The following is a 26,142-nucleotide window of genomic DNA, read 5'->3' on the forward strand; positions in this document are numbered from 1 at the left end:
CAAGAGATGGCTGAGCATGAGGAAAAAGAAACCATTGCAAGCACACCAGAATGGCTCCAATCACAGAGAAGGGCAAATAAGAGTTGGTACAGATGTGGAAACTATAGCCCTCAAATGCTGCTGAGTGTGATGGAGTGGCCACTCTCGACAACTGCAGTCACCCCCTGTGATTTAGGACCTCTAGCCTGTGCAGTCCACTCTCCTGACTGTGGTAACAAAGTAGAGGACAAAGACACCTTTACTTGTTGGGGATGTTTTATCTGATGACTCCAGGTAAAATGACAAGACAGATTAAAATAGCAAATTAAAAACAAAAAGGGGCATGGAGACAGTGAGCAGGCTAAGGGTATTTGCTGTAACTGTGGGTGACATGAGGGTTCAGCAGAGTAACTTCCACTTCCAGCAACACTTGAAACTTTCTTCAAGGAAAACAACTGAAAATTGTTAGAAGGTGGTTGATAATTTCCCAGGGAGGAAAAGACCTTTTTCTAGAAAGAAAATAATTCTATCAGAATTTAGGGACTTTTTCTATGGAATTCTTAGATTGCTACAGTGTCTCCAGGATCCAGGAGGCCTGTTGGGATAAAGACGATTCCTGCCTGCTCAAAACCAGCTGTTGCACAGCTGTTATGTCAATGACTCCCTCCCTAAGAGAGACAGGTTCTCAGTACCTGCCATGAACCTAAACAATGTCTTCCCTGCTATAGACAAGACCCTGATTACCAGCTGCGGGGGAACTGTCAGAATCACACTTTCCAACAACTGTAAGAAAGCTATGAACAAAATCTCTCAAAGATTCCTTCGCTATGGGTGCTACTAACTGTGACCAACTATTCATACACACACAGGGACATACTCATACCCACTTTGCACAAACTCATGAATACATACAGGCACAAATTTCTCTGCTGACTGGAGGAAATTCATAGACTTCTCTTGTCTATGACATTGACTAATTTAATATCATTCGAATCTTAAGACACATAAAAGATTTCTGATAAAACCGTACATATAAGCACTTTGAATTTTCTAGACTATACATGTTTTTAATATTTCCCATCTTCCAGGGCCTCAATTCTCTTAGGTAAAATAACAAGTGATCTGATCATGTCACTCTCATAACTTGGTCTGAACTCTATCACTACAGGGCAGAGGTATCATTTGCAGACTGTTTGTAACCTCCTACAGGGTACTGAATTTAACTAGTACCCTCCAGAACTCATTTTCTAGATAAAGAGAAATTACAGAAAGACATCATGTGAGGGAACACATGCAACAGAAAGAGAAAACTATTTGGTGCCTTGTATTCAAACAGTGACATAGCAATTACAAATTACTAACAAACAGTAAAAATATTTTCTGACGACACATCTTATGAAATAAACTGTAAAGAAAATGTTTTTAATGTATTTTCTTGTTCTCCATATTTTATTTCCTGTTTTCTGTGGGCCTGTAATTGTTTGCTGTAGACACAAAAACTCATCTGTCAGTCAGATAGAGGGAGGCTGAAAGAAAACTAAGAGTGAGGTACTCATCAGATGAGACATGACATCGCAGTCAGCACAGCTGTGGTGGGGCCAGAGAAACCCAGCATTAAGGAAGTCATTGTGTCTGTGTGCTGCTGTCAGTCTGACAGGGTTAGCTGAGCCTCCCGATGCACTTCTTCCCATTGGGTGCGACAGGGAAGAAAGAATGATTCTGATGCTAGAACATTTTCCTAATGCTGTGACCCTTTAATACAGTTCCTCAAGTTGTGGTGACCAGTCATAAAATTATTTTGCTGCTACTTCACAACTATAGTTTTGCCACTGTTATGAATCTGCGTTGCTACAGAAATGCAGGATATCTGACATGTAACCCAGGTTGAGAACCGCTGTGCTAAAGCGACTGTCCTGTCACTATTCCAATGCTGACATTACACACTAGCCACACACACTTGGGAACACTTATATAAGGGTGTCTACTGAAAGATTAAAATCATAAGAAACTTATTGTAAAGCTTACATCTTCAATGTTGTGAGTCTAAATTTGTGTGTGAAGAGTAATTAGCATCCATGAGAATGGCTGCCCCTTACTCTTCTTATCTGGCCCTCCTGGTCTAGCATACATTTAGTCCGGTAAAACCTGAGAGCAAATTAAGTAGGCATGCACATTAAACCTCCACAACTAGACTGCAAACCCCTTGAGGGCAGAATCACAATGCATTTGACTCCTGGTTCTCTGCCCCCTTTTACTCTTCTTCCCACTATTAGCCAGTTCTTCACAGTATCTGTGGTAGCACAGGCAATAAATATCCTCATGAAAACTCAAACAAGAACTGCACCAGCTGATCATCCTCCCTGAAGTACGTCAATAAAATCACCAGGGGCCATTTAGAGAGGAGGGGAAACGCCATGATTGCCATGGCAGACTGGGCCTCCCACAAGCCTCAGTGGCTGAGTTCCCACAGTAAACACATAAGGTCCTCTTAAGAAGCTAGCAGCACCCTACATTTTCACAGTGTCTATACTGGTCCTTTGGACCATGTCAGTATGAATAAGCATTCACGAAGCACATACGGTTAGAAAATACAAAGAAGGCAAGAGCTTCTAGTGGTGTCATTTGCTGCAACACACCAAGATATAAAGACTATTACTTAGGAGATAAGGGGTATCTTTTGCAGAGTTCTTTATTTTTTTTTAATTATTTTGTTTTTTTCAAGACAGGGTTTCTCTGTATTAACAGCCCTCGGTGTCCCGGAATTCATTTTGTAGACCAGGTTGGCCTTGAACTCACAGAGATCCGCCTGCCTCCGCCTCCCAAGTGCTGGGATTAAAGGTGTGTGCCACCACCGCCCAGCCTACAGATTTCTTCTAATTTCTTACTGGGTAATGTTTTGAATTCAACTGGCATTCCTGAGATTTCATATTCTAGATTCATAGAAACTAAATAAAGTTGTTAGAGAAAACCCCTAGACAAGGGGACACACACTGTAGAAAGAGAACACAGTTCAGTGTCTCCTCTCTTTAAACAGGGGCATGCCAATTACAAATTACTGATAATTAGTAAAAATGTTTTCTGAAGGCTTACCTTATCAAATAAGCTGTAAAGAAAACCCCAAGTTTTAGGATCTATTTAAGAATTCACAAACTTCATTATTTTAGTAATGTTTTATGTATTTTAATTGGTGGTGATAACGGCAGGAATAATATTTACTGTTTACTCCATGTTTGAAATGGTTGCCTATAATTATTCAAGGTAAAGATTGTTACCCTTGTTTTCCATTGGCAAACTCCAGCTTCAGTGAATTCAAAGTGGAATATCCACTGCAGCTCTATCTTACATTGTTGAGGATAAGCCTTTAATATTAGCACTCAGGAGGCAGAGGCAGGCAGATCTCTGTGAGTTTGAGGCCAGCCTGGTCTACAAAGTGAGTTCCTGGACAGATAGGGCTGTTACACAATAGAGGGCATTTTTAAAGGTATTTAAATCCTTGGAAACAACCCAGCGATCCACCCTTCTCTTTGAGGAACATGCTGTGTGGTATGTATCTTCTCAAAGCAAGTTACCTACAGAATCTCCCCTACTCAGTGCAACTAGAAGAACCACTAAGAAGTTCTTTTCAGAAGTCTGTCTTCCCATATTTTTACTGTATAAAAAGGCTGAAACAAGTGTTAACACTCAAGATGTTAAGATGTAGCTGGAGAGATGTGCAACCATGAGGACCTGAGTTCAGAGCCCAGAACCCACATCACAAGTCAAGCATAGGCTCATGTCATGCTTGTGTCTTCAGTGCTGTGGGGACTTTCTGGTTGTCAGCCTCACCAAAAATAGAGCTTTGGTATGAAGAAGATTGCCTCAAAGAGGGAAAGCAGAGACTGATAGAAGACACCACACATCCTCCCAGGCCCTGGGCCTCTGCCTGCACACAGAGTCAGCTGTACCTGCGCGCGCACACAAACACACACACACACACACACACACACACACACACACACTATAATTTTGCATATGTGTATAAGAGTAAAAATTTGAGAAAACTACTCGCTTTAGAAACACACCTCCTATATCAGCAAATTATATACATGGTATCCAATGGATAAACTGCTGTGGAGAAAATCAATTCCACTAATGACAGTTTTCATGTATAAATAATGACTGACTGACTCATTAACCTTTACATTGTTCTTTTTCAAAAAGGAAAAGACTCAGAAAATACCTAATGCCAGGCTGGAAAACAGGGCTCAACACTCTGCCAATTCCTACTGACTTATAATAGCTTCCAGAAAAGCAACACAACAGACTACTCCATTAAGGATCGGATCCTGAAGCCATCCTGGGTCGGTGTAAACAAGTTGTGATTAATAGTCATGCCTGCCATGATCACAGTGTAGTGCCGCAAGGCCATTTATGTGATGCCAATTCACAAGGCAGTCATTAATGATCTACTCTATACCATTAAAAATCACTTCCCAAAGTCCTTAGGAATTTGAAGAAATTACATTTTATTTATGTTTTTGCATATGTGAAGGCACATGTATGGCAGGGTACAAATGGAGGTTAGAAGAGAACTTTCAGGAGTTGGTTCTCTTTTTACCATATGGGTCCTAGAGATTAAACGAAAGTCATCAGATGTGGTGGCAAGCATCCTTAGCCACTAAGACCTCAATGTGTGGCTACTGTCCCACCGTCCTACTGCACACTGTATGAGTGTCAGCCCACAGGATCCCACACCCATCACTCCTCAGGTTGTAGGCCACTCACCAAATAGTTGTATTTGGATTACGCAGGAAGCAGTGGCTCCAACCCCCAGTTAAGTCTAGATGTAAACTGCAAGCTACGAGTTATCTTGTTTTCTATCAGAAAAGTTCATTGGAAAGAGATTTCTTTAGGGCCTGGGACACAGTTCAGTGTGGAACACTCCCTAGCATGTGTTCAATTCACAGCACTGAAAAAAAATTCCAGTTACCTAAAGAACACTAAAACACAGCATATTTAACTCAGTATCAATTTGTCTTCAAAATATTGTAAGTATTCATCATCCATTCAGGATTCTTTGTAGCATCTGTCACAGACACACTAGCAACATGGAATGAGAAGCAGCCACAGGCCTCCATCAACACGTTCACTGTGGATGCTGTGTGGCCATGTGGCAGGGAAGGCAAGCCTTTAGCCAGGCAACCTCGCACAGCGCTCCAATGGAAACCACAGCCTTCTAGAAGAGGGTACTTGGGAGGAGCTGGACAAAGCCTTTGTTCAGGCAACTCTAAGGTCAGAGAGGGAAGGCAGTTGTGCCTGCACAACACCATACTGCAGGCCATGAAGACTTCAAGTTAGGAAAAGAAGGTACTTGGCACATCTGGGGAAACAGACAACAAATAGCAACTTGTGGGAATTCACGTATTTTTTTTTTTTAAACAAAGAAGCAAATTACTGTCAGTAGGAACCAAAATCTGAATAAATACTAAAAACCAATGTAAGCCAAAGGCAAGTACATTTTGATAAAACATAAAAAGTTGTAATCACTAACTCAAGCTGCTATTTTTTAATTCACTCTGTTTAATTCACTGTTTCAAATGAGAATAAAGGAGCCTTCAGTCAGCGCAGTGCCTGAGTGCTTAGGGAGGTGAACTGGAGCCACCTTTTGAATCCTGAGGAAAGCAGCAGAGGAAAAAGACATCACAGAATTAGTGACACTCTCTGAGTATCTAATGAAATGAGGTTCAGAATTATAAAAGTAGCTATGTGTTCTAGAAGATTAAGAATTATAAAAGTAGCTATGTGTTCTAGAAGATTAACTTCTATTCTGAGTAACTGGCCTACTCTAAGGGAAAATAGTACCTTTGAGGTCCCATTTATAATGTTTCTAAAAGTAGAGTATGTAATTTTGCTACAGGTTTTGTGACCTAGTTCTTCAAATATTACAAGCAATGAAGTTTGTCAACAGTTACATATTTTAGTGTTTACCTAAAATTGTACTCACAGATTTTTATCAAGAAAAACAAATATATTTTACCAGACAGCAAGCTTAATCTAGGAAAGAAATTCATGGCAGTAATGTAAAAATGCTAAAAATAAACCAGAAATTCCTGTTGTTAACATAAAGAGATCGTTTTCTACACAGCAAGAGACACAGCAAGTACATAATGAAAAACAATGATAATTTCATTTCTGAGGTGCCAGGCCAAATACTGCACATGGGCAGAGGAGAAAAGACCAAGATAGTTTACAGTCAGTCAAACACGGGTGAGCACATCCTCTCTGAAGCACTGCACCAGGCTCAGGACTCAAGAATGACACATTCATATCTCTACACCTGTGTCGTCAGGCCCTGTGGCAATGGCCTAAATTTGGTGAAGTAGGCATGAGGGGCTGCTGTCTGCACAGAAAGCTTTATGATGGACAGTGCAGCACTGTTGGTAGTAACTGGGCACATGTGCTAGCAGTCAGACAAAGTCCCAAGACAGAATAAAACAGTCTTTACAGAATACATTTTATTACCCAATTTTAATGTCTACTTCAGGGGGAAAAAAGCTGTCGCATCTCGTGAGCTGTCTTGCCTATTTTAGAGAACTGGCCCACACTGGTAGGTAGGAACGACTCAGGAAGGCATCTGCTTCTGCATAGAAATGTTATTAAAAGAAAATCAATTTCTTCCTCTTCCATTAAATACATGTTGAATAAATATTTAAAGAATATTATTATTAGCTCCCAGATGACATGGTGTGGCCCATCCCTAAGCTCAGGAGCAATTGCAATGTTGCCCCAGTGTGACTAAGAACCAAACAGCTGTCAACTGCGGCACACGGCACAGCAGACCCTCAAGGAAAAGGGCTCAAGGGAGACTCCTCTTTAGGAGCTGCTGAAAGAGAAGACAAAGAGGGAAACACTCCTGATGAATCAACCTACTGCAGACTTCTGAGATCCTATAGATGGAATGCTATAAAACAAACACAAGCATTTGAAATGGCCATGAATCTATTATGGAGTCAAGATGCTAGCACAAAAATTCCTGTACCCAAGTTCATGCTTTCTGACATTAAATTTGTTAACGTCCTGAAAAAAGTAAATTTGAAAGCTCCAGGAGCCAAACAATATTCACAATGCGCAATTAGAAAACAAAAAGCCTCATTTTACTTTTGTTCATCTAAAGGCCACTTTAGCCCCAAACACAAGCTGTTTTCTCAGTCTACAACCACAAACAGCAGTAGCAACGTTTGTGGGGTACAAACATCTGGGGGAATTCTTGATGTGCTTCTCAGATTGCACACAAATAAACCCACATGGAGGCTTCAGATGGGTTCCCCAAATACTGAACAACTCTGACGAAGCAGGTTACAGTCTAAAGAGAAAACTACCAAAGACATCTAGAGGTCCCTCCTTCTGCAGTAAAGGAAGGGACTTACCTTCCTTTCCAGGGCTACCTCAAGTTCGATAATCTACACACATTTGTAACGTAGGTAATTTCAGCATCCTCCCATAGTTACCATTTTTTGTGAGCAGTCATCACGAACATCATTTACTATGCAATGATGACTCCAGTCCTTACCAGGTAGACACTTAAAGACATTTCCACTACACTTTGAGGATGCTGTGCTGGGAACCCTGCCAAGTTTTTTTGGGATTTCCTCCCCCTACTGTCAGCAGGGTTGACTTAGACTAAATGACATGTAAATGAAATAAGAATGAAATCATTTGAACTGTGGCCCTTCTGTAAACACTGCAATAGCAAGGAACTTTAGTGTTACTTCTGTGCCATTTTGTGTATAGTCCCTTTCTTCTCTCCAAGCTATCTGGCCTTGGGGATGCTGTCTAGGTTGGGAAAACAGCCATGACCTGTGGAGTACTGATCTTGGGAAACAACCACTCTCACAGAAGCTATCTGTCGGGCCTATAACTGCAAAGTTCTTGCGATAGGCTGAATTTTTAATTGTCTAAACTACCAGCAAATACGTCAAAAGGAAAAGGAAAAAGGATACTCCATGTTAACCTCTGAAAACGTCTAGGAGTGTATTTTATAACTCTGGTTACAAGAATCTGTTTTGCTGAAGGAGAGCAGAGATTGCTGTAAACTGGAATCATCTAGCCTGTCTTCCAAGATATAGAACTCAAGTTTTATTGGCTGCTTGCTATGCTTCCCCAAACACAAAAGCCCAACCAATGCTACTAGGCTGATTTTTCAGTTATTTTAAAAAATATAATCTGTACCCCAAGCCTTACAGTAGAGCATAATTATAGACACTTTTTTTTTTTTTTTTTGGTTTTTCGAGACAGGGTTTCTCTGTGGTTTTGGAGCCTGTCCTGGAACTAGCTCTTGTAGACCAGGCTGGTCTCGAACTCACAGAGATCCGCCTGCCTCTGCCTCCCGAGTGCTGGGATTAAAGGCGTGCACCACCATCGCCCGGCTTATAGACACTTTTTAAAGGCTACATCATCAGAAGATCAATACTAGAATCAAGTTTGTTTAATGAAATATTTAAATACAAATCCACACGTACATACATGAATGAATTGTGTATTACATGTGTTCAATTCCTCCTCCACAGCTGCCATTTTAGCAAATGATTGTGGTTCATTCAGAAGCTGTAGCTGAGGTCCTTATTTCAAGTCCCAGGGATAGCACATCTTATATGCAGATGCACTCCCCAGAAGCTGCACTACACCACCACTTAGCTGGGGCAAGGAAGGAAAGTAAGAGAACAAAACCAGATCACCCCTCCCAGGCTTTCTTCTTCACAATCAAGACATCTAAATTTAAACTGAGGGGAAAGGATACTATCACACACATCCTTTTCAGTCAGGAAGAGAAAGTTAATATCTATAAAGCCTTCAAACCACAGGAATTCAGAGATACTTCACATCAATTATTTAAGAAACAGCTAGTCTCTTACAGAGCAGAGAAAAAAAGAGGGTTAGGTCACTTGACCAGAGTATAAACACGGTATGCTTCCTTCCTTTTCCTGCCAATAAAATGGCAGAGGCCTAATGAGTTCTCAAATAAAGCCAATCAATCATTTTAAGGATATTTCTATGGTCAAGAGCTATTTCTTAACAATGATGCATTTCTATAACTGTTAAAGTTACCATATTTTAATAGTACTTATTTCATACAACATGTATGAAACAAATGTTTTTGTGGTCAACACTAACAGTATGTAACAGTTCGCATACTCAGACAGCAGACTTAAATAAAAACCTAAGAACTGGAAATTTCCTCTGTAAGGCTCTCCCCCTTTCTCAATGCTCCCTAAACAAAAGCCACTCAAAGACATTCTCAAATGTTTCACTTTTCAGAGCCTTCATTTCAAATTGCTAAAAGAAAGTGTGACTATATAAGCTTTGTATCTAAATTCTTGATAATATTAATGTTCATGATTTTAAGGCGTGATTAGGGAACTATAGATTTTTGGGGGTTTTCAAGGAATTATAGATGTTTTAAAAATAACTATAATATAGTTATATAATCATACATTTTGTTAGCTTTCTTTTTATGCACATTTTTCAAAACCATTCTTCCATCAAAAAGGCCACCATTTTTTGTAAAGAAATAAAGTTAGAAAAGAATCAAATTGGCAAATTAGAAATAATTCAGAAAGAACCCAAGGACGTGCTTTCACTCAAAGAATTAATAATCAATCTTCATCAATGTCAAGGAACAGACAGCAAGATCTGAGACCTGTCACAGGAGATAACGCAAGGACATCCCACTCCCAAACTTTTCTATAGGGAACTAAAAAGTAAATGTCAGTCTTTCAAGAACCCCAAAAGGTTCCGTCTCCAATGTTTAGGTAAATTCTAACAAGGTCTCTTACTTAACTCACAGCACTAACACAGCCTGCTTTCTTGCTTTGTGGGGAGAGTTCTAATAAAGTTCCTAGTGACCGCAGTATGTCAGCAACCTACAATGAGGTATACGAAGATCAACAGTCTCAGGGAGAGACCCTCAGCCACTTAATGCTGCCTATCTGATCGTAATAAATAGTTCAGTACACCTTCCTTGAGTCCTACCAAGTTCTGGAAACAATGCCTGGGTTTCTTTCAATCCTGGCTCCATCACACAGCAGCAAGTTGCTTAAAAATCTCTTTTCAGTTTCCTTGCCTGTAAAATAGGGTAATGGTATCTCAGAGAATTGTAGGAAACTTAACATATATAAACTACTTGGACTAGTGCTCATTGGCCCATCAATACCTGCTCACTGAATTGTATGTATTTAATTGCTGAAAGTAATGTGAAGCAAGGAGATGTAGATCAAAAAAGGATCTGTAGCAAAAAGCTATGAAATGTTTACCATATCCTCACCCTGTTAACAAGACATGGATGTGATTACACCAACTGTATCACAGAGCCTCCCTTACACCACGAAATTGACCACAGAGAACAATGGCATACCCAACTTTGTGATACAGAAAAGACACACACACACACACACACACACACACACACACACTTAAAAACACTTTAAAAGTCAGACGCCCACTCACTTCATTGAGAAGGCTAATTGTATAAATCACATTAAAGCGCATATGTACACTGTCTAATGGGCAAACAGCAATATTTACAATTGCTAGAATAAAGGTAACCGTATTGAGAGCAATCGTTTATGGTGCCTACTCTGACTTCTAGAGCAATGAGCACCATCCTCATCCTTTATCAACTCCTGATCCCGCCTTCATCCTGCAGGCTGGACTTTGTTCATGCAGGCTTCCACAACAAGTGATGTTGTTACTGCTCTCTACATATATACCCCTGAACCATCAGAACCAGAATGTTAGTTCTGTCCCTCGGGTTCTTTACACTGAAGGGAAAAACCATCCTGCCACTCTGGTGTTTTTCTTCTCTCTCCGAGGAGACAGCTCCAAGGAGACATCCTTGACCGACTGTCTCTGTTGGATTACAGTTACAACATATGACGTACTAAGTGACTGACGCCTGGTCACACTATAAACAAACTAACACTGCAAAGGAGGAGAGGCACATTTTAGGCAGAAAGGGAAGACTAGACTGCAAGGAGGAAAGAAAAGCAAAGAAAGAAAAGCAGAACAGCAAAGGGCAAGATTTGTGGACAAGCAGGGCAACTGCAGGACAGGAGACAGGACTATAACCCCAAATGCCTAAGCCTGAATGCTTCCCTGGCTGGGAGCCTAGTCCTATTAGCCAGTGAATGAAGACCAGTCATTGTCAAGCAAAACAGCAGATAATGAGGCTTTCAAAAAGAAAACCTAGAGAAAATGATGCTAGGCATATAATAACAGAAAGAAGTCTCCTGGAGGTTAAAGGTGGTAAGAACAACATAAGAGAATTGATTTAAGAGACTTGGAGGAAAATAATTGGCTCCAATCACTGACAGGCTCTACCCAGCACAGTGGCATCTAAATATGTTGCTGCCAAATTAATGAGGAAGAAAATGAGATCACTTTATATTAGTAACAAACAAAACCAGACGCACAACAAAACTTTAAAGGACTGGCAGAAGAAACAGTGAAGACTGCCTAGAAGGGACCAGTGACATCATACCTAACTTTCCACTGAAAACTACAACATTCTATGACCGGCACTATTACCAATAATCTGGCTCTTTGAACACAGAGAGAGAGAGAGAGAGAGAGAGAGAGAGAGAGAGAGAGAGAGAGAGAGAGAGAGAGGAGGGAGGGAGGGAGGGAGGGAGACAGAGACACAGACAGAGACAGAGACACAGACAGAGAAGGCAGGAGCTAAGGCATGGGAAGATGCCATCGTCTCCAGACCCTTACCAATGATTAGGAAAGGCCCCAGAGGGAGTGTAATCCATTTTACTGACCCACAAATACAAGCTCTGGGATTCTGTACTACCAAAGTAGCCAGAAATAGATGACCCCATGGTTAGTGGCCTATACCTTTAACCCCAGCACTTGGGGGGCAGAGGCAGGTGGATATCTGTGAGTTCAAGACCAGACTGGTCTACAGAGTGAGGATAGTCATGACTACACAGAGAAATCCTGTCTCAAAAAATCGAAAGAAAAAAAAGAAGTAAGGAAAGAAGGAAAGGAAGGAAGGAAGGGAGGGAAAGAGGGAGGAAGGAAAGGAAGGAAGGAAGGAAGGACGGACGGACGAGTGAACTAAGAAGGGCTCTCACCTAGCCTCACTAACTATATACTTGAAATTCAGAATTCACTAAGGAGAGGCATCTTAGTAAATACACCAAACTTCAACTGAGGCCTTAATAGGGCCACACACCAGAAGAGAGGATATCAGAAGAAGCTAAATTTGGCCACATGTCATATATCAGTCACAGATGGATGCACTTGAGACTGTGTTTCTAACTGCTAGGTGAGAATATAAGACCCTACCTGGAGAAATAGACTGTTATTTAGATTTTCTATAATTTTTCATCAAAATCCAAGGAAAAACAAACAGATAATTAAAAAGAAGAGAATAGAAACATTTCATAACAATGAGTAATACACCCAAGAAAACATGAGCTCATCATGAGAAACTGAACCTACATGTGCTTTAGGACTGCACATACAAAACTGAGTAGCTGGGTACTGGAAAGAGAAGATAAATGAACCACAAGACAGGTTGGCAGAAAATATCCAAACTGACACGGGGGGGGGGGGGGGATGGCGGCGACAATGGAAACAGTGAAAGGACCCAATATTCATATAACGCAAGTCTAAAGGGGAAAGACTTAATATACTTAATATTACTTAATGTAGGCACACCTATAAACGTGGCACTCAGCTGAGACAGGAGGCTCAAGGATTTAAGTCTACCTAAAGCTACACAAAAAGACTGTCTCAAAAACTAAAGGAGAGCACACACTAGGAAAATTTCCAAGTGACAAAAGGTAGCAAGCCAAAGGCAAACTTAAGGAAGGTATCTACAAACCACCAAATAACTACTACAAACAGCTCATAAAGCTGATCATAAAGCCTGAAAACAAAAGACAAATAATAATCCCAAAGGCAGCAAAGAGAAACACTAGCCACAAAATGGATGAGAGGCGCACAGGCTGACTTGAAGGCACAGGGAGGCCACATGCACTAGGACTATCCTGAGGGCACTCAAGCTACATAGCCTAAATTTAAAGATGAAAGAAGATGCACTGTTTGCCAGACACAGAGGAGACTTGTACAATACAAGCAACCCTGAAAGGACTTCTTTAAGTGAAAGCAAAATCACCCATGTGCAAATGTAGCAACATAAAAAAAAAAAAAAAATGAAGATCCCAGAGTATAATTGCTGGAATAATTTAAGTACTGACTTTCTAAACAACAGCATCACTGCTATTATTTCAACAACAACATCTTTGGGTTTAAAATAAAGTAAAGAATTAAAGAGGAGTAGACTGGACTAAGATGTAGTAAAGTCCTTCAATTATCTAGGATTGAAGACTGTAACTTTAGCCCAGTCCCACAAGGCAAAGAACGTGGTCATCTTTGAAGCAAGCAGTGAAGACAGTAAGAGGATTGATGACAAACACACTAGAGAACGTAGAGTAAGTACTTTATGCTTTTTTTTAAAAAAAAAAAAAGCAAGAAATAGGAAGGACTGACGGTGGGAGTGGAAAACCAACCCAGAGAAGGCGCTTGGTGATGATACTCAGATTTATTTCAAGGCCAAAGAAAGTTGTAGAGGCCAAGGATGAAAGCGGAAAGATGGCAAAGGCTGTAAGTAGACTGCTCCAACAGGAAAATGGAACATCCATGAATGCATTCTCAGCCAATAATCCAGTCTCACAGACACAAGACAAGGTCTGAGGATTGAGAGAGCATACAGTCAGTAAAACCTGGAAACTGTAATGTACTTCTTTCAAGTGAATGTTGAAGGGGGAGTCAATAGCAAGCTACAGAGTGTGAACCCCAAAATCACAAAGCAAAAAAAAAAAAAGCTGTATATTTACAGATAAAATGGATTATGCATGATTAGTAAATTTGACTTAGATGATATTTATAGTACATCATACCCAGGTTCCAAAAACTACAAAGCAGGTAGACGTCAACAAATGACTGTTTTGTGAAATCATAGGACAAAAGGCTCCAGGTAATAACAGCATTCATTAAACATGGCGTCAAAACCCAAACATAGATAGAAAGTCGCCAATGCTAAAATGCTATGCAACACATTTCTAGGTAACTCATAGGTCAACAGAAACACCAGTGTGGAAATCTTGAAGCATACTGAATTATTTTTTGAAATTTAAATACACTTTGATTAAGGGATAATAAAAAGAATAGAGACTGAACTTGTGTGATCTAGCTAAATTTTTATTTAGAGGGAGATTTCCTACATAAACAAATGTATGAACTAAAATGGGACTGGCTGGTAATGAATGAATGACTAAGAATAACAAGGTAAATTCTGTTAAAGGAGAAGGAAAAACATCAAACAGAAACTAGCAGAAAATGAACTTTAAATTAACTTCCTGAAATCACCAAGATAAGGAAACACAAGTTACTAGTAAACAAATAGATTTTTAAGAGCAGGAGTCATCAAAATGACCAGAATACTGAAAAAATTCAAGGTGAGGTGGAATTCAAGTGAATGGTCAGAACCCTGAAAAAGCAAAACCTGATACATTAAAAGTCCTGCATGTGCTGAAGAAACAGTACCAGTAATCTCCAGAGAAAACCCCAGATGGCCCTGCTGCTGAATTTCTTGGAACATTTACAGATGAAATAAAATCAATACCTACAAATTCTTCCAAAAAAATTCAGAAACATTTCCCAAATCATCTTATGAGGTAAATATAACCTTGACACTTAGATCTTGACACAAAGATTTTTCATAAGACATTAAAACTAATAATCAACCTTCTCCATGAACAAAGTTGTAAACATTTGATGTGATGGATAAGTTAGCACACTAACAAATGTGAGGCTGAAGAGATGGCTCAGCAGTTAAGAGAACTTTGTCAGGTTCCGTTCCCAGCTATCAGATTCATAACTATTAGTACATCCAGTTTCAGGGGATCCAATGTCTTCTTGTAACCTCAAGTACCAGGTATGCATGTGGTGTACACACACACATAAAACAAATAAATCTGAAAATAAAGTATTTTTAAAAAGAGAATGCAGCTAGTCATGGTGGCACATGCCTCTTTAATACCAGCACTCAGGAGGTTGAACCAAGGGGATCGAGTCTGGGCTATTCAGACACATTGGATATCTGATCTAAAACAAAAACCAAAGGGAAGTGAGGAGAAGGCATAGTGAAATGGCCGGAATCATCTGGAAGCCTAGAAATTTTTTTTTTAATTATGAAATTGGTACCCTTTCCATCAACAATTCAAAAGATTAGCATGTCTTTTGGCACATTAACTACATTCCTAAGAACTTTATTTTAAGGATTACTCACAAGACAGGAGACATGTTTAAGGAACAGCCGTACAGCTTCCCACAGCTTTTAAATTCCTGCTGTGATCTGATGGGTCCTGAAGAGCCAAGGATAGGAACTCCATTCCCTAATGTAGCACTGGGAGAAGTGGGGACTTCAAAAAGGGACTAGGTCCTCTCCCTACTCCTTCCATTCTCCTCCTCTTCCTCAGCATGCATGTGTTCTCTAGACTTACAGCTACAGAAAATGGAAAAAAGTGAGGTTTGCGAATATACAATCAGTTAAAAAACTGACATCTATTAGAATCAGCTTAAAATTACAGTGTGGTTCGATCCTTATTTGTATAGATGATGTTTATAAAATATGACTGCATGAAAAAAAAGAGTATTCTAAGGCAATATTTACTCAGCTGTCCTAAGGCAAAATGAAAACCCTAGCTCACAAAGAGGCGTAGATCAGGAGCACTTACTAGCTCATAAAGTCACCATAGTCTCCATGCCATTACCAGCTTTATCGGAGAAGTCAGCTATCTTATGCAATTGTTAACAAAATTTCATTTTTCCTGACGGCCTATATTTTTGCAAACTAGTTTTGCCTTTTGCTTCTAATGAGTCAAAATTCACTGGAGTTCTTTGCAGAGAAGGCCTTTTAGCATACGGGCTCTTGGAATGTTCTTTCTACAGCACTGGATTCTTAAGAGCAGTAAGACTTTCTCACTTTGGATTCAAAGTCTTTGAGAGTAAAGCTCTGCTGTCATTAGAACGCTAAGTCAACAGCAGGTTCTGTTAACTAGATGCCATAGTGATCAATCACAAAACCCTCTGGGCAGCTGCACTTCATAAAGCGCCTACTGGCCTCCTCATCCAAGAGTTCCTTTCCTCAGCAAACTCCATTCACAGTTAATCTAGAGAGCAGAGAGGAAGGAAGGTGGAAAGCTTACCTACACTGTGGGGCAGAAGACATCCAGATGGACAGCAAGTTCTAGCCGTTTTATTCTCAGACCTTGACTGATTTGCCTCACTTCTCTTTATAAAGCAGTGATCCAAAACAGGCAGAACGCTCAGGGCCCCACATTTGCATACAGAAGTTTGCAACTACAGAGTCTGCAGCAAACTCGGAACACAAGTGACAGCATTCAAATGTTGGCTGTAAGCCATCAAAACTCAGCTAGACAAGCTTGTGGCCCATATTATAATCACTATAATCACAGCACTAAGATTGAGGCAGGAGGATTACTACTGTGAAGCCAGCCAGGGCAACATAGCCAGTACTTGACTCAAAAAGTCAAAACGACAAAGTACATGACATCCTATTTTATCCAAGCAGCAACTCAAAAGGATCACACTGGCTGTTTCAAAACACAACCTTCATTAAGTGGGGGGGAAAAAAAAATCACCAATCCAGGGTGCCTGACCGGGTTATTATGAATTGAGGTCACTTCAATTTCTTCTCCCAAAGAAAGGAACTTGATAGTCCAGTGGTAGTGGTACACACATTTGATCCAAACACTTACGAGGGCAGAGGTAGGCTTCTGTGACTTGGTGGCACCCTGTTCTACAGAGTGAGCTCCAGGACAGTAAAGGATACAGAGAAACCCTGTCTGGAGACCTGGAGACACCCTCCCCGCTTTAAAAGGAACCTGAAAACCAAAGCACATGTGTTCCACATTATGAAGACTAGAAGAGCCAGCGCCGTTTATCACTAATGTAAGGACATCCAAGCTTTCATATTTAACAGTGTGCTTTCCACATTCAAAGTGCTAGTCACAGCAGACAGAATAAACTTCTGATCTACTAGTGGGTGTAGAATGCTTTTCCTTTTCTCTAGGCAACTCATGTACCACTCCATGAGTCAGAAAGTTTTAAACATCAATCTGATTTAGAAATCAAGGAAGACAACAATCTAAGACACTTGTCCCCACACCTGACCAAGTAAAAGCACAAACTCCAAAGACATGATTTAGAGAAAGGAAAGTCCACTTGGACCTAGAATGAACTAAAGTCCATTTCAATTCAAAAGCTGGGAATCAGTCAAGTAAACCCTGAGAGAAGCACTCCACAGAGAGATGCTGCTCGCCGCGCTATCAACAAGTCACGCTGCGGACTTGTGAGCTGTACTCATTTGACTCCTGGGCTTGAGTCGCTTTCTTTCAATTTCAATCGAAAAAAACACTCTATGTGGCAGGAGAAAGAAAACAATAAAGGAACTGTAAGCAGGAGGGAGTCTGGTATTTTATCTCGGAGACTTTTCCCATAGTCAGTTCTGTTCTCAAGATCTTGTTCTAGGCATGGCTCCTCCTCACAGGTCATTTCACTTTAACCTAGGAAACTGATCAAAGTTCACATTGAAAGAAAACTTATTTTAGTTACTTCCTGCCCACTAGAGGGCTCCAAAAATATTTCTTTCGTGAATAAAAGAAATAAAACAAGCATTACAATTAAATTATTCTATTAAACACATGAAAAGTACTGACAAAACTGTCATGTCTGTTGATCGTAACTGTCATCAACCTAGCAAGCAGTTAGATACAGTCTGAGATCACTGTCCTCATACAATTTCTTCTGCAGATACTTTCTTTTGCTTTCTGTTTTTGAGACAGGGTCTCACGATGTAGCCCTCATTGACCTAAAACTCACTATGTAGACCAGGCTGGCCTCGAACTCTTAGGATCTGCCTGGCCTTGCCTCCAGACCACTGCACTAAGGGCAGTGCCTGTCACACCCGGCTCACTGATGGTTTGCAGATAGTTTTTGATGTAACAGATGTCATAAAGTAATAAAGTATAATTCTAGTTCAAAGTTCTAAGTAGTCTTGCAAGTGAAGAAACATTTTTACATACATGTGCACACGTGCTGAGACATTCCCCAGTCCAAAGTGAGGTCATCACCTTCACCTGATCCTCTCCCCATTCCTCTCTTCACAGTAAATGTCTTTTTGTGGGGCAGCTCACGTCACTACATAAACATAAATAATGGCTAACGCTCAAGGAAGACCACAAACTGAACTCAGTTTTTAAAAACATAAGGGGAATTACCATTTAAATAAGATGCAGTCTAATGAAATTCTGCTCCAATATTTTCAGCTTTTTTCCCACAGAGAGGTTGCTACACTAAGATATTAGTAAACATACTTCCAACTCTTATCATTATTGACAAGAAAAAACAGCATTTCCTGTAAATACACTTATGTTTCTAGAACGTGCATGTGTGCACACGCAGTATGTGTGTGTGTACTGCAGAATGGTGATTCCTCGCAAATTATTTTATGGAAGGTGCAACAAATGTATTCATTAAAGAGGCACTTTATCCTTCTAAATTTGGATTATAAAAATGTTCCTACAGTAAAACAAAAACATACTTAATATTTAAAAGCAAATTTTAAATGACAATTCTATTTACAAAATCTGAACTGGTATTAATATATGGGTTGCAAAATGAGTCACAATGATAGCCATAGCCATAAGAAGACTTTACCCAAATGTCAATTGATTTAGTAATTATCATCTGTCTGGAAGGAATTACCGCAAATGAAACAGAGCAGGGGTTCTAACATCAGAGCTCCACCCCACCTCCTGGCCAGGATGTTCCTAGGGCTGACAGCACCATTAAGATGTAAAGGAACAGAAGAACATTTGTTTCTCCGTAGCACGGAGGAGCTGTCAACACTTGAAAGGTTCACATTACAGCACCTAATAGAAAGGCGATGCTGCACTTGCAAGTTCAAGTTCAGAGGTCTGTGACAGCTCCTATCCTAATCAATTTAGAGTAGGTTTGCAAGGAAATGTTACTTTGTGGGAATATCTGTGGGAGTAAAGAGATGGCTTTCAAATTGAAAAGTGGTAAACTGTCCTCACTTTAAGTCACTAATGCAAACTCAAACTGTCAGTTATTGGCATGGGGAGTTTAACTGTGAAACACTAAATCAACAACTTCAAGCCAGTATTTAATATCACATACATACATACATACAGTTGGGGAGGCTAGGAACTTTCAAAGACACTTCTGAGGAAAAAGTAAAATTGAAGTAATGTAAGATGGAGGTTTAAAAGGTCTTCACAAACAATCGTATCCTCCAGCAAGATGAACAGGAGACACAAAACCCACTTAGAGCCTGGAAGTCTGCACAGCGTCAGGCTACCTCTGAAGAGCATCATCAGGCATGCTATGTTTATTACATAATACTGCTTTGCCCTTGCATATCACCTTTAATCAGGGATCTCAAAGCACCACTGAGTCATCAGGGCCTTAACACACAATCTCGAACAGACAAGTAGTTACAGTTTGTAATTGCAGCTATTAATAAAACCGTGCCCCTACTTCAGTCCCCCAGTCCCAACACAGCTTCCAACCTTCAAAGAAAGCATTGCCCCAAATCACCTCAATGTGTGCCAGATGCTGTACGCCCCGCTTTAAAAAAAAAAAAAAAAAAGTCATTGGGCCTAAAGAAAGTAGTGGCACTGCTTTAATGACACAAATCTATTTCATTACAACTTCTCTGACAGAATAAAAGGCACTCAGGTGGGTGTAGCCTGCACTGTGTGGATGATGTAAAATGGAGGCTTTACAAAGAGCAAATCTTTGCCGGAGGCTATGAGCCCACAGATCACTCATCAAACAGGGGAAATAGCATTTGCAGTTCGCTGCAGAGACCTCTCCAGGCAACTTTGAGAACAGTGTAAAGGGAACTGTGGCAGCCACTCTAGCAGGCAAGAGACCATTCCCTCCGTGCACGTCAAGTCAAGAAGGAAGAACAGCTAAAAAAGGACGGAGCCGGGAGTTTAAAGACTCCGGAAGCGAATGTGCGGTGAGGCCGCCCAGGAGACAGACCCAGTGGTTCCTTTGCATTTGAATAGGGTATTAAGTGGAAAATCAAACAAACAAAATGTCTTTAAGCCAAGGTCAAAATACAGTTTAGGGTCACTTTTCTTTTAAAGACGTGTAAAAGAGGTCTCCCCACCCCCATAGAAATATTTGACATTTTAAAAATGTAATCATTAGCAAAGTTCAATTTTGGTTTTACACTGTAATACACATACATTTAAATGTCAACTTGACATAAGTGGGCATGATTACATTAACTTCAATTCTTTCATGAACAGGATTATTCACCTCCCGGTTAAATGCCCTGGGACTGCAAAGTGTCATTTCACACTCCCACAAACCCACCCCTCAGCACTGTAGGGCTACAAAGTAACTGTCGGTCAACACACTCACAACCCTAACCTTTAGAAACCGAAGGGAAAAGGCTCAATAAACAAGAGCACTTTTTGTTTCCAGTTCTCGACGCCCAGTGATCCAGGCTCCATAAGCTGTTTCATTGGCTTAAACAAACAAACAAAAACCTAAAATGTAACCCTGCTAAATCTCTGTTAACCAAGAAACCTTGGGATATCTATATAAAAAGGGGTCCTTTATGCGATCAGCCTGAACTCGAAAAACGTCCTCTTAAATAGCTCGGGTCGCCAGAGCTGTTCAGCCAGAGCTTTCTAAGGGCTCCCAGCAAGACTTTTCCAAAGAGGTGCTCCTCGGTCCCTGAAACGTAGCAGGTGTGCGCCTACTGCCCGAATGATTTTGTCTGTCACTGAGCGAGATCGCCTCTTCCTGCCCTAGGCATCCAGCGCGGCGCCCGTCCCCGGCTCTGCCCACACTGACCCTGACGTTTCCCCGAGACGTTTAAATCCAAGCCCAAAGAGCCTTCTAGCAACCGGAGAGGAATTTCCTTCGCTTCCAGCTGCATTTCCCTGCCTCCGGCGACTTAGAAAACAACTGAGCCAGTGACTCCCCATGGTTAAAAAAAAAAAAAAAAAGCAAAACCACACCAAAACCCAATGTTTCCTAAAAATAATAATAAATAAAAAATAAAAAAGGAGGGGGAGGGGGGCCAGAAGTGCCAACTTCTCCAAGCCAAGCGAGGTGGCTTTGCCAACAGTGCTGTAATCCCCCCACCCCCGGCCCCAGGAACTTCGCCCCGACGCCGGTGTCGTTTTCGGATTAAATCAGATTCGAAACCACAATGCAATCCGAACGTCAGAACTTATCGTTCACTTACCATATCCGCCGGGACATGACTGGACATCTTGCCTTTTGAGAGTGGCCCAGAGGTTTACGCAGAAAACAAAAAACAAACAAACAAACAAAAACACCAAACAAACAAAAAACAAGAGCAGAAGTGCTGGAGCTACGGGAAATCAAAAGCCTTCACAGTTCTGACCGGTCTGTCGCTGAGCTTTTCCAAAAAGGAGGGGAAAACAAAAACAACAAAAAAGTAGAAGTTACGTGGGAGTCCAAGAGGTTCTGGGGAGAGAGGCGCGAGGGGAGTCGATCGTCAGCAGCAGTGGCAGCGCCGGGACCCGCCGCGCCAGGTGGACCGAGCCGAGTGACACACGGACATGGAGCGGGGTGGGAGGGGGTTAAATGCGCCGTCCTCCTTCCCGGGCCCAGGCGGTGATTCACACGCGCTCGCGACTCAGGTCCTCATTAAAGCCCGGCGACGAAGTGTACAGATAACTATGTGGCTACACATCGAGCGCCGGGCTGAGGGCGGCCGGGGCCGCCGAGAGGCTCAGCGCACGCCGCGGGGCCGCACAACCGGGCCGCGCGCAGCCGCGCTCAAGGGCATCGACTTCGCCGGCAACCGAGCAGAGCCGAGCCGAACCGGGCAGAGCCGAGCCGAGCGCAGCGCCGGGGGGCTCAGGCCGCGGGCGCCTCAGCGCAGCCGCGCGGCTGGGGCTGCATCGCGTCCGGGCTCTGGCCGCCTCCGCTCTGCTGCCTTCCGCGGCGTCTTCCGGGGGCTCCTCCCTCAGCTAGGGAACAGCTCCCTCTCAGAGTCCTGACTCTCCGCCTCCTCCTCCACTTCTCAATCCCACACGCCCCGGCCTCCTCCTGTCATCGACTCAGCCCAACATGGCGGCGGTGTCGGCGGCCAGAGCCCAAGAGCCAACTTGGGAATAGCGCCCCCTCTCTGGCCCCCCTCCCCCGTCCGCTCTCATTTCCTTCGTCACAATGGAGCCCTCTCCGAGCATCATGGGAAATGTAGTTCGTGCAGGTGAGGGGAAGGGGCCCGCAAAGGGCGTCCTCGCTCGCATCGACGCCACGCCCCCGCATAGCAACAGTTGCTAGGATAGGATAGCTCCCTTGTTTCGCCTTAGCAACTCTGCCCAAGAGTTAGGCCCTACCAGTGTCCTGAAATGCTATGATCATGGGGCTTGTTGGAGGAAAACAACTTGCACGGAGAGAATCCCTCGCGCACGACGTAGACACAGTTAAAATAGGACACTCCTTGGTGCGGGAGCATGGGTTTTAATTCTTGCAAGTTCTCCACATCCTGCAGTCTCAAACCATTTTATTGAGTGAGTGAATCTTTAGGTCTCCTCAACATGACAGTTTGAAGATCTGAAGAAATCATTGATTTCCAATCAGGCCATGAAAGTTCAACAGAAACAAGGCTCTCATGAAGCAGAGGCAATGTTTGAACACATTTCCTGAAGACCCAGGGCCATAAAGCTACAATCTAATCGAAATGACCAGAAACTGTATTGGGCACAATAATGCTACCATGCGCGATCTGTAGCAAAGTCTACATGTGGATTCACCCACTTGCCAGCCTAACCCCTGTTTAACCCAGTGATGTAATTGTCTTATGAGTTTAAAACAGCATGATATAATGCTGGTGTTGGGAGATATAGGCAAAAAAACATGTCTACCACGGATATAGGATTAGGATAGAGAAACCACAGGCAAGCAGTTGATTCTTATTCATATCTCAGGCCTTTTGGAAGGGCAGTCTCAACATGATACCTCCTCTCCCACCTCCAGCCGTGTGACCTCACCTGTGAAGCAGCCTTGCCTACCTTCCAGGGCTCAAGTCTGAGTGCCCTTGAAGATGAGTTCATGCACGGCACAGACGTCATTTTGTAAATAACAGCACATCTTCTGACGCGGACTGTTGCTACTCATTCTCTCTCTCCACAGGTACTCCTCAGCCATTGAGAGCTCAACCATGAGCTATGTGGTCCCTATCTTCAGGGAGCTCTTTGTCTAGGAGTCTGTGTCATCTCCATAACCATCTCCTCGGTCAGGTTTTTCCTCATCGGATGGGAACTCAACAGGACACAAGAGTACCTACCTGTCCCTTGAGTAGCCATGCTGAAGACATTTCATGCACTCCTAGAGGCCTGAATCACAGAAATACAGACCCACTGAGGCTTCCATACTCTCGCTCTTTGAGCACCTATGGGTTCTGTGACTTGCCACAGCCTCTGTTAATATGCTCTCTCTTTCTCTGTGGTTAATAACCATAGGATCCTTCTCCACCATTTGAAAACCCTCGCCAAAGTTAATTTCCCATTTCACACCTATTCCCCCCGCCCCCCATAGTTTCCCCGAGCATGGGTCTGTCAGACCTAAGCGCTATTGAAAGGCAAGAGGCAGAAGGAGGCCGAACAAAGCAAAGCCCTCCACCAGCCCCAGTGCCAGGCATAGAATGACCCCTACTTCGAGCCCAAGACCGGCATTTCTGCTATGGGATGCTGTGTGCCACTGCCCCTTCTATATAAGGCCACATCTTTCCAAAGTGAACTCACTGAGCCTGGTTGAATTTCTAATTACTTAAATAGTGTTACCAGCAAAACTTATAGAAACCTTTCTCGGACATAATTAAGGCATGAAAGACTGTGCTGTCTTTACTGTTGGCACCCAGGCTCTAGAGAGCAAAGGGAGAACCTGCGGAGAGGAGCCTGACCGTCCACAGCAAGGAAGGGTAACATGGTCTGCATGAGACTCTATTGTCAGCATCACTCGGGAGGAAGTGAATGACACAGCATTTTTGACATGGAAATCTAACCTCACAAGAAATCAAGGAGCTAACTCTGCCACAAATGAGTTGTGTGGCCTTTGCTGATTGGCTCTGAGTTTCCGAGCCTCTGCCGGGGAGCCTCATCTCCAAGGGCCCTCCTAAGAATCTGTGATGACACCGTGGTCTGTCAAAAATAGCACCCTCGAGTCTGTAGAGATGAAAGGCTTTTCTGGAGGGGCACGGGGATGAAGAAAATGTCAGAAAATAAGGTGACAGCAATGACCACAGCTGGGTGCGGTGATAGCAGCCTGTAATCCCAGCACTTCAGAGACCGAGGCGAGAGGATTGCCTTGAGTTTGAGGCCAGACTGGGCTGCATATTAATAACAGGACAATCAGGGTTACATAACAAGACCTTGTCTCAAACAAAACAAAACAAAACTTTGCAAAACTGTGAACATTCTAGAAACTACTGAATTGGTTTAGAAGTTCTTTTTAAAGCTTTTAAATTTTATTTGCGTGTGTGTGTGTGTGTGTGTGTGTGTGTGTGCACGCACGCGCGCGCGCCAAGCACTTATGGCTGTCCTTGGAGGCTGTTTAAGGGCATCAGACCCTCTGAAAATGGAGTTACAGGCAGCTGTGATCCACCTTATGTAGGTGCTGGGACCTGGGTCTGGGTTCTTTGCAAGAGCAGCCAGTGTTAACCATGGAGATATCTCTCTTGCCCTAGAAGGTTTTTGTTTCGTTTTATTTTTTGTTTGATTGAAACAAGGTCTTGGTGTAGCCCTGGCTGTCCTAGAACTTGCTCTGTAGACTACGTTGGCTTTGAAGTTAGTTTTTCTTGGTTGTTTTGTTTTGTTTTGTTTAAGACAGAATTTCTATGTGTAACAGTCTGGCTGTCCTGGAACTTGCTCTTGTAGACTAGGCTGGCCTCGAGCTCACAGAGATCCATCTGCCTCTGCCTCACAAGTGCTGGGATTAAAGACAAGCGCCATCACTGCCCAGCCGAAGTTAGTTTTCAGTAGCAGCAATACACACATAAATACACCTGACCCCCATTACCATCTTAGTCGTGCAGCTCTGTGACATTACGTCCATTCATTGTGGAGGACTCATCCCCGCTGCCCCTCTACTCTTTCCTCTTCATCTCTATACTCAGTAGTCAATAACTCCCCTACCCCGCTCCCTACTTTCTCTTTAGACGATGGTTTTCAACTCTATTTCAGTACCTCCTGTGAAGGGAAAGAGCGTTTTTGTGAATGACCTCTTTCCTTATGCATAGTATCGTCCAGGTTCATCCATGTTGTAGTCTGTGAAAAGTTTCCCCTCATTGTTATGGATAAGCTATATTGTATTGTGTGCTTATCTATGGACCGACCCTCTCACTATTGATACGACTACATAAGTCATATCTCAATAAAACCATTTCCACAAAGTCAGCCCCAGCTGCCATGTAAAGGGTCCAAAGCAAGTCTCATCCCAAAGCCACTCTTTGTCTTCCCAAGGAACCCGGATGAAAGTGAGGCCGGAGAGGAGGGTGGAGAATGAAGTCCGGAAGGCCTCACAAGTAGGCTGCAAAATTAGCATAGGAGAAAAACCTGCCAGCCAGGGCAGCCTAGAAATGGCAGGAGCCACTCAGAGACACTGCAGGGTGTCTGAAGGTGACCTGTGGCTCACGTGCCTGGGTGGAGATTTGAGATCATTGAGCAGACACGCCAGGCGTGAAGCAATATGCTGAGCTCGGCGAACGGAGCGTTCAAGGAAAAGCTTGTGCTGTGCCTCAAAGCCTCTGCTATGTGACATGGGAGCTCTAACCCACTGTCCAGTGCAGCTGCTGTGCTTCTAAGCGGCTCCGCTCCGGCCTGCTCCATCCTCTGCTACGATCCTAACAGTCTGCCCCAGCTTGTGTGACCATCAGTTTATCTCCCTGGTCGCTTTCTTGTTCTAAGACACAAAGGCCTGGAACCTTTCCGGTCCTGCCCACCAGACCCAGATATCCACCTGGATCTATAGAATGGCTTAACTTAGGCTGGGAAGACAGTTCAGTCAGGAAAG

The 26,142-nt window shown here is 42.5% G+C and overlaps 1 protein-coding gene across 1 annotated transcript in view; it reads right to left on the minus strand.

The window, feature by feature from the left end:
* Positions 1-22,247, minus strand: part of Ubl3 (ubiquitin like 3) — a 41,055-nt gene extending 18,808 nt beyond the window's left edge. Inside the window, exon 1 of the mRNA XM_041678183.1 lies at positions 21,344-22,247. Coding sequence (XP_041534117.1) covers positions 21,344-21,370 — 27 coding nt within the window. The 5' untranslated portion in view covers positions 21,371-22,247. The remainder of the gene's footprint in view (positions 1-21,343) is intronic.
* Between the last annotated feature and the right edge of the window lie 3,895 nt (positions 22,248-26,142).

The sequence above is a fragment of the Microtus oregoni genome, unplaced genomic scaffold, assembly GCF_018167655.1.
Source record: "Microtus oregoni isolate MIOR12 unplaced genomic scaffold, Mior012 000029F_ref0000214, whole genome shotgun sequence".
NCBI lineage: Eukaryota > Metazoa > Chordata > Mammalia > Rodentia > Cricetidae > Microtus > Microtus oregoni.